Source organism: Puma concolor, chromosome B2 (assembly GCF_028749965.1).
Source record: "Puma concolor isolate L17-30 chromosome B2, mPumCon1.1.hap2, whole genome shotgun sequence".
NCBI lineage: Eukaryota > Metazoa > Chordata > Mammalia > Carnivora > Felidae > Puma > Puma concolor.
Window position 1 is genome coordinate 18,159,628 of NC_141671.1, and position 9,954 is coordinate 18,169,581.

The following is a 9,954-nucleotide window of genomic DNA, read 5'->3' on the forward strand; positions in this document are numbered from 1 at the left end:
ATCCGAAACCGCAGAGGCGAGGCGAGGTGGGGGGCGGGGGGGGGGGGTAAGATTTCAACTTAGACATTCCAACTTCCCACCTGCACCCTCGCCCCTTGATATCTTGGCTTCCCTTTCCCGAGGGCTCGGGTCCACCTGCCCCTCCGTTCCTAGTTCTGTCCCGGAGGCGGTGACCTTGCAGGTGCCGGGAGCGTGGGAGCTGACGAGGAGCTGGGAAAGGCGGAGCAGGGGGAGGTGTGTCTTTATAAATGCGCGGGCAGCGGGCAGGCGCGCACGCAGCGGTCCGAATGGAGACTTTTCAGCACCGCGGCTGAGAACAGGGCTCTTACCCCGCGGTCACCACTTCCGGATTTCTCAATAAATTTCTCTCTGTCTCTCTCTGTCTCTATCCAATTCATTTTTTAAGAGGAAAACATCACCTTGCACATCTCTAGATTTTTCTTCTGTTTTTCAGGATCGTTGGCGGAGAGCGCAGGCGAGGTGGGGCAGATGCTGGCGGAGGCAGGGCAGAAGGAGGACGCCGTGTGCTCCTACGGAATGAAGCTCAGTTGGGATATCAACGATCCGCAGATGCCTCAGGTGCGGGAAACCGGTGTGGGCGCGCATGTGGCTCTGGCCATCCACAAAAGGGCTGGTGGCGTTCAAGTTCTTGTAGGGACCGAGGAGAGACTCCCCCTCCCACCCCCACATCTCCCGAGAGTCCTCAAAGGTTAGAGAGACGCCACAAAGGGCAGAGCTGGCTTTAGTGATCTGCCTTCTCCCAGCTCTTTCCTTGCGCTTATTTGAAACACACCCATAGCCCTGAGACTGTCAGGCCCTGGGTTCCCAGTCATCTGACGACAGCAGGATGCCTGTCTCTCGCTTTCCTTCATCCCAGATAGAAATCAGGTGATTCTTTCTTGATCCGTTCTTTGAAATTCATGAGAAGGGTAGCAGAGAGTCTCAACAAATGCGGATTCCATTGCTTCTCACGCAGCAAAACTGTAAGATGCGACTATAAATCCGGGTGGCTCGAATCTTAAACAAATAGCATGACTTGGGTGATTTATTCAGACGCCGTGGCTGCCTGCATGGTCATGCTAACCAGACCATAGGTGTACAGAGAGACTCTGGAATCCAGATTTTGGACATAACTTCTGAGCTTACTTTTCTAATGACAAGGAAATCACCTTCTGTTAGGGTGGATTTGTTTTGTTTGTTTTGTTTTCATGGAACAAAGTAGTTGAGGGTCAAGTCCAGGGAATGAGCTGGGCAGTTACTGGCTTGGGGCAAAAGTTGAGGAAATGCCTTTGAAGTCTTGGGTTTAGGTAGAAGGAAAGGGGAGTCGCTTCCCAAGAATTTGCAAAGGTGGACTTCTAGCAATGTTGTGGCATAGGGGTAAGAGACATGGTGTTTATTCAACATCTATGATCTGCCATATTGAGATTCAGATGGATAGCAATTCATTAGCAAAGTCAAGTAGCCTCTCCAAGAGATCAGCGCTTTTTTGGATGTATATATGTATAGTAATTCAGGGTTTTTTTTTTTAATGTTTATTTTTGAGAGAGAGAGGGGGGGAGAAAGTGGGGGAGGACAGAGAGAGAGAGGGAGACACAGAATCCAAAGCAGGCTCCAGGCTCCCAGCTGTCAGCCCAGAGCCCAACGCATGGCTCGAATTCAGGAACCATGAGATCATGGCCTGAGCCGAAGTCAGATGCTTAACTGACTGAGCCACCCAGGTTCCCCTGTAGTAACTCGTTTTAAAGCCTGCTACCTTACAGTCAACTGGTACCATTTGTGTGAAAGTGGACCACGGCATGGCAAAGACACCTCATTCTCACTGACTTCCATCCGGAAATCTTCATAGGAAAAAAATAAAATAAAATCTTGCATTTCAGAAAAGAGCCACTTCCAAATAATGGGAAGATGGTTCCCCTTTCAAGCATTTTCTAGACTTGCGATGCAAATGTGAATTATTTTTCCTTTGGGAGACTGGTTCTTAAGCAGGGCATGCATGTAACCTCTTAAAAGGTCAGGTGCACTGGGAAGTAGAAGTGGAGAAACAGGATCCTGGCCCTGCTCTGGCTAACTGAAGGGGCAAGAGTGACATTGGCTGGATGACCTTGAGATAGTTCCTGAATTTGCCTGAGTTTCAGGCTAAGACGATCTGTCATCAGGTGGTGGAACTAGATAACAATCTTAAACTGTCATCCAGATTTCCTGTCAAGTTCAGTGTGTGCATGCTCAACTGCGTGTGCACATGTGCTGACACATTTGAACAAATGCAACTCAATCCTGGAGTCCTCTGTTCTTGTTGTGATTTTAAAACATGGTCTCTGCAGCTTCATTTTCAGTGTCACCGCTTTGGTAGCTGGCATGAGACGGTGGGGGGGGGGCATGATTCTCTATCCCTACGGGGGGACGCTAATGGAATCCTCTCTTCTGGAAAATTGTCTATTTTACTAACATCCTTAGATTGAAGTGTTCACTTTAAAAACAAAGATATTAGCATTTAGATATTAGAGTTGATAGTACATCATTATATATTTCATTTGTGACTTACCTTAAGTCAGCGTATTAATTTATGTCAATTGCAATATTTCTGAGAAAAGATAAATGATGCCTATTTGTAATAACGATGATTTCGACAATATCCCTGTGGTTTTAGAACCCACTGGAACCCCAAACTGCCCATTTATCTATTACTGTTGAAATGTTATAATACTAACGATGTAGCCAAGTCAGAATTGTCGGACCGAGAATAGTTTTTGCTCTGCAAATGTTAGATCTCGTTACTTCGGGGTGGTGGGAGAGACAGAAGGTGCAAATGGCTTATTACTATGATAATACTCTTCCGGCCTCTACCCTGCGGGTGAAGCCAGTCGGGTCTGGCTGCCACAGATCTGTTTAAATATGAGTAATGCCACTGTAGAAGGTTATCTCTCTAACATTGGCTTCCTTATCTACAAAATAAGAGTATGGATGCCCATCATGGAAGGTTGTTGTAAGGATCATCGATACTTTGTAACGTGGCTTTGTGGGCCATACTGTATCTGTGCCAAATACCCAATTCTGCCATATACAAAAAATAGCCCTAGACAATACATAGACATATGTGTGTGGCCATGTCCCAATACCACTCTCTTTATGGATCTTGATATTTGAATTTTATATAATTTTCTTTTTGGGGAGGGGAAGGAAGAAGAGAGAGAGAGAGAGAGAGGAATAGTTGGAGCAAGCCAGGGAGGGCAGAAGGGGATGGGGAGAGAAAGAATTTCAGGCAGACTCCAAGCCAAACACAGAGCTCGACAGGGCTCCATGTGAGATCATGACCAGAGCGAAAATCAAGAGTCTGACACTTAACCCACTGAGCCACCCAAGCACCCCTGAGTTTTCTATAGTTTTCATGTGTCACAAAATATAATTCTTTAGATTTCCCCCCAACCATTAAAAAATATAAAAATCCTTCTTAGCTTGTGAATCGTGTACCAAAATAAGTGACAAGCTGGATTTGGCCAAGGGCTCCAAGTGTGCCGACCCCTGCCCCAGACAGGACCTGGTAAATACTAAGTGCTTGGTAAAGGGCAATCTTATATTCAACTTCTGTGCAAGAAAGACATTACAGTATCCATACCACATATCATGGGCAAAGACCACCAACCACGAATATCGAAGCAGTGCTCAGTATTTTATTTTTTTATTGTTTTATGGTTTCAGGAGTAGAATTTAACAATTCATCACTTACGTATAACACCCAGCACTCATCCCAATAAGTGCCCCCCTTAATGCCCATCACACATTTAGCTCACCCCCGACCCCCCACCCTTCCAGCAACCCTCAGTTTGCTTTCTGTATTTAAGAGTCTCTTATGGTTTGCCTCCCCCTCTGTTTTTATCTTAGTTTTCCTTCCCTTCCCCTCTGTTCATCTGTTTTGTTTCTTAAATTCCACATATGAATGAAATCATGTATTTATCTCTCTCTTACCGATTTTGCTTAGTGCTCAGTATTTATTTAAATTTTTTTAATGTTTATTTATTTTTGAGAGAGACAGAGCACAGTGGGGGAGGGGCAGAGAGAGAGGGAGTCACAGACTCCGAAGCAGTTTCCAGGCTCTGAGCTGTCAGCACAGACCCCAAAGCAGGGCTCAAGTTCATGAACCGTGAGATCATGACCTGAGCGGAAGTCTGATGCTTACCTGACCGAGCCACCCAAGCACCCCAAAATGTCTTCATTTTTAATTTAACATTTAAATTAAATGGGAGTGGTATACCACGATGGTAAGGCAAAGAGGCTCTGTAATCAAACTGTTAGGGCTAAAATCCTAGAGCCACGTCTTACTAGCTGTGTGACCTGGGGCACGGCAAATAACCTCTCCGGTCTCCGTGTACTATTGGCTTAAATTGGGACAATAAAAGTACCTGCTGTCGTGTGGGTTCTGAAAGGCCAGATGAACTAGTACATGGACAGCATTTAGAGGATAATCGATGAACAGCCAGTCGACAGAACGGCAGGTGACATTGTGTGATAGCACAGTTTCTGTGGTTTCTGACATCTCTGGAATGGAAAGGGGCCCTTCTTCACGCTACCATGCTCGGGACAAATGCAAAGCGTGGCATGTCAGGTGCGGCCTGGACCAACTCCACGGCCCTTCCCTCCCCTTTCCAGGAGCCAGCCCACTTCGACCACTTCTGCGAGTGGCCCGACGGCTACGTGCGCTTCATCTACCGCAGCGACGAGAAGAAGGCCCAGCGCCACCTGAGCGGCTGGGCCATGCGCAACACCAACAACCACAATGGCCACATCCTCAAGAAGTCGTGCCTGGGTGTGGTAGTGTGCGCCCGGGCCTGCGCCCTGCCCGACGGCTCCCGCCTGCAGCTGCGGCCCGCCATCTGCGACAAGGCGCGGCTTAAGCAACAGAGTGAGGGCCTTGTGCCCGCGAGATCCCTTTTCCCGACACCTGTGCCCTGTCCTCCTTCCAAAGCAGCCGAGTCCGAGTTGCTATTAATCTTTCACTCCCTCTGGCTTTGCAGAGAAAGCGTGCCCCAACTGCCACTCGGCTTTGGAGCTGATCCCCTGTCGAGGGCACAGCGGGTACCCTGTAACCAACTTCTGGAGGCTTGATGGCAACGCGATATTTTTTCAAGTAGGTGGGGGAAGGCGGGGGGTGTTCCAATGTGTGGTGGATTTTTTTCATCCTGCTTAGGGACCCGACCACCTGCCATGTGGCTTAGAAACTCGGGACTAACCCAAATGCAGCGCCGTGGCCAGAAGTCGGTGCTGGGGAAATGAGCTCACCTTGTGTGTGCTCTTTAAGGGCTCTAAGCCAAATTATAGTTATAGCTGAGTTAATACGGTGAAAGGATTGCTAAGTAACCTTTTAAGATTTCTGTTACTGACGCTGCTCAATAGTTTTTTCCTCTGTCGTTTTGAGAAAACAAAAAACAACTCGCGATCTTGGGAAAGGCGCAGTCAATTTTTGACAAACACAGCAAGCTTCCTTCCGAGGAACAAACGTATGATTTGTTTCCTTATTGATGCAGGCCAAGGGAGTCCACGATCACCCAAGACCGGAGAGCAAATCAGAGACGGAAGCTAGAAGAAGTGCCATCAAGAGACAAATGGCCTCTTTTTACCAACCCCAGAAAAAGAGAATTCGAGAACCAGAGGTAATGGGGAGCTGCCATTACGCTGTAGTCTGTGTTCATTGTCATCACAAAATACACTGATTGTGTAAAATATGAATGTCATAAATTAATTAGAAAGGTTTGATTTTATGTGAAAATTATAAGTCCCACAAAATGTCATTGAGTCACCATTTTGGATAGGGTTTCTTTTCTTTTTTAAGTTTACTTATTATTTACTTTGGGAGAGGGAGAGAGAGAGGGAGAGAGAGATAGAATTCCAAGCAGGCTCCACACTGTCCGTGCAGAGCCCGATTCGGGGCTTGAACTCACAAAGCATGAGATCATGACCAGAGCTGAAGTTGGATGCTTAACCGACAGAGCCACCCAGACACCCCTTTTCAGACAGGGTTTCTAATTTCTTCTTCTAAAAAAAAAAAAAAAAAGCAAACCATCTCTACTGTCAATGATACAATGAGGGTGTGTGCGGACATCCATATACAAGGGCAGTTACCCATTTTTAATAACGAGAGAAACATGTACATACCAACAGTGAGTTAACAGCACATCCTTGAGAGGGTAGGGTCCATGGCCTTATTTACATAGAACAGATAAAATTTCTTGGGGCAAAGTGATCCAGTTTGGCTTTTCAACCAAAGCATGCCAAGCAGACATGTTAGTCTGGGGGTAGGAGAAAGTGATGTTTGAGCACTTTCTATGTGCCAGGCACATAGGGTCTAAGAGCTTTCACACACGAAATGGTCACAAAAGCCTAAAGAGAAGGTTATTATTTTTGAGCCCTGTTTGTTTTTTTGCGGTTTTGCCGATTCTACCTTTGGTTAAAACTTATCTTTCCCGTACTAACTTTTAATTTTATTTATCCAATTAGAGTTATCTGCAATTCTCAGCACTTGCAAGGTAGGGGTAAGAGGCTCTGGGAGGCTAAAAGTTTCTATTTATGCACAAAGACACCAGATCAACTGTGCTAACTTTATTTTTTCTTCTTCAACAGTCTTAATTCTTTTTTTTTTTAATTTTAATTAGGCATCTGAAGCTCGGAGAGGTTAAGTAACTTGTTCAACTAATGAGGGACAGAGGCAGGATTTGAACCCAGGTCTGTGTCTCTATGATTATAAACATAGGATGAGGAAACACAGAACCGTCTACCTCTCAGACCCACCCTTCCCAACTACCCATGAACCCTCTTCATTCAGCAGGCTATTCATGCCCGAGCAAGCTTAAGTTCTACAGCCCTTGGACCGTGTGCCCAAATCACGTACCTGAGCAGTGCTATAACACGGCACAGAACCCACTAATTGGAAGTGGTTTTTTTTTTAATGGTTTTATTTTTATTTTTGAGAGAGAGAAAGAGAGAGAGAGCAGAGGAGGGGCAGAGAGAGAAGGGGACAGAGGTTCTGAAGCAGGCTTTGTGCTCATAGCAGAGAGCCCGATATGGGGCTCAAACTCACAAACCATGAGATCGTGACCTGAGCTGAAGTCAGATGCTTAACCGACTGAGCCACCCAGGCGCCCCTGGAATTTGTTTTTATTCGGTGGTTGGCTACTCTTACAGATGAGCTTGCCCATGTAATTTACATTTTTATTTACAAATAAAAATTTATATCTTTTTTTTTTTTTTTTTTTTTAGGTGGGGGAGAATCAAGACAACAGTGGACATTTCAACAACATATCTTCCTTGGAAGATTCAGAAGACTTTGATATAATTACTGACACCGGCTTCCCTATTCCAGCACAGCCTTGCTTTTCCTTCCCGAGCTCGGATGCTTACAGAGCTACCTGTGACCTCGCCACCTTTCAAGCAGACATAATGCCACCCTTTCAGAAATATCCAAACCCAAGAATCTATTTGCCCAGGGCACCTTGCAGCTATGAATTGGCAGGTCCTAGTTACACAAATCCAAACACACATCCCACCCTTTGTAAAAATTCCAGCAATCTCCCAAATGACACGGACTGGGTCCATCTAAATGCACTGCAATATAATGTCAACTCATACAGCAGCCTTGAGAGAAGCTTTGATTTCGCCAGTAAACAACATGGCTGGAAACCAGCTCTTGGAAAACCTGGCCTTGGGGAGAGGACGGACCATGGACAGTTCCAGGCCGCATCCACTCACCCTTATTGTAACACGGAGCTTCCCTGTCGGTACCTCACAACTCCCTCCGCAGGTGCTCCAGCACTGCAGACTGTGATCACCACCACCACCAAAGTGTCCTACCAGGCCTACCAGCCCCCTGCTCTGAAATACTGTGACAACATAAAGGAAGTTAAGAGCCTTTCGGGGTGTAACTATGCTTCTGAAAACATCCCCGTGTCCATCTACCCGGAAGGTTTGGACTTGCCGACCACAGTGGCCAGGGCCTCTCCAGCAGGGCCGCTGCCTTTGAAAATTCCAGGTGATTGCAGAGCCATGAGACCCACTTTGGCTTTTCCTCAAGAGTCGGCTCCCTCCGGGACAGATGGAGCAGAGACTTGGGACGTGTGTCCACCTAGGTTGGGGTCAGCAATCAGTTATTCGGATGGGGTTAGTCCATTCTTTAGCTATGGCAGTGAGGACTTTTGAACCACAGTCCTGGGCACAACATAGTATTGGTGTCCACGCAGGCAGGAAATGTGGACTAGGAACTATCTCTTGTTGAGTTGGGAGATTGACCTAGGAGACACATATGATAATAAAAATGTTGATCAGTTGAGAAAATTATGGGTTGGGGGTGTTTAGAAAGTATAGGGAAATTTTGCACAGCATTTTAAAACCTATCACATGACATAGAATTAGGTCTGAAATGTGACTCTCCCACATGAACCTACAAGCAAACTGGCTACCATGATGATCAATGAGCTAAATTCACTGGAGGAGAAGCCAAGAATCCTGGTTCTCCTTCTAAGCCTTTCCCAGTTGACCACAGTTTCACAAATCCTTCTCTGGCCTTAGAAGTTGTCAGAATAGCGTCAGGAAGAAATATGTACAATCTTCTCTCCTGAGTCACTTTGTAAGTGCTAAATAGAAATTTTATAATCTATTAAAAGAGCTTCAGGAAATACATTTGATCATTTTATCCCAAGTATATATCTACTGCTTTTAAAAAAAATCTACAGTATTGCAGTGATAAGATGCCATTGTTTTTAAGAGAATCTTCTTTTGCAGTATCATCGGAATACCTTTTCTTGACATTGATGAATGTTTTCATTGCAGACGCAACCTAACGGTGATGTGTAGTTAATGGATTATTATTGTGCTAAAATATGGGGTTTTTTTTCCTGATTCGGTTTCAGAATTAGAACTGAGATGTTTTATTCAAACACAGATTTACTATTCATTTGTTACTCCTCATAAATGTCATTGATAATGTTCAATTAAGTGTAATAAAGGAGTTTTAAAGTAATGTAGCTGATGCTTGTGCAATTTTGAAATAGAAATAGGAAAAAAATGTCGTTCATATTATGATCTGGGAAAACAGTTGTTATAATATATAAAACCATATTCATTTTATTTGACAGTTTTATAGTTTATTTCATTTTATTTTTTTTACCTTTGCCTCCCTTCACCCATTTTGCTCACCCCCACTGTTGGCAACCAAAAATACGTTCTCTGTATCTATGAACTCTGTTTTTTATTTTTTACATTTCGCATGTGAGATCATATGGTATTTGCTTTTCTCTGTCTGACTTCTTTCACTTAGCATAATGCCTCAAGGTTCATTTATGTTGTCACAAATAGCAAGACTTCGTTCCTTTTTCTGGTTGAATGATATTCAATCATATGTATATACCACATTTTCTTTATCCATTCATCCATAGGAAGACAAGTACTTCAATTGTTTCCATGTCTTGGCTATTATAAATGATGCTACAATGAACATGGGGGTGCATATAGCTTTTCAAATTAGTGTTTGTCTTTTCTTAGGATAGATACCCAGCAGAGGAATTGCTGGATCACATGGTAGTTCTATCTTTAATTTTTTGAGGAACCTCCATACTGTTTCCCACAGTGGCTGCACCAATTTACATTCCCACCAACAATGCACAAGGGTTCCCCTTTCTTTACATCCTCGCCTACACTTATTATTTCTCGTCTTCTTAATAATAGCCATTCTAACAGATGTGAAATGATATCTCATTGTGGTTTTGATTTGCATTTCCCTGATGATGAGTGGTGCTGAGCATCTTTTCATGTACCTGTTGGTCATCTATGTGTCTTCTTTAAAAATGTCTCTTCAGGGGCGCCTGGGTGGCGCAGTCGGTTAAGCGTCCGACTTCAGCCAGGTCACGATCTCGCGGTCCGGGAGTTCGAGCCCCGCGTCAGGCTCTGGGCTGATGGCTCAGAGCCTGGAGC

The 9,954-nt window shown here is 44.8% G+C and overlaps 1 protein-coding gene across 1 annotated transcript; it reads left to right on the forward strand.

Moving 5' to 3' along the window:
* Nucleotides 1-489: 489 nt before the first annotated feature.
* GCM2 (GCM transcription factor 2) lies at nucleotides 490-8,563 on the forward strand. Its single transcript, XM_025917332.2, has 5 exons — nucleotides 490-579; nucleotides 4,645-4,897; nucleotides 5,010-5,122; nucleotides 5,520-5,645; nucleotides 7,249-8,563. Exons 1-5 carry the CDS (start codon nucleotides 490-492, stop codon nucleotides 8,182-8,184), a joined length of 1,518 nt encoding a protein of 505 aa, XP_025773117.1. The 3' UTR covers nucleotides 8,185-8,563.
* Nucleotides 8,564-9,954: the final 1,391 nt, after the last annotated feature.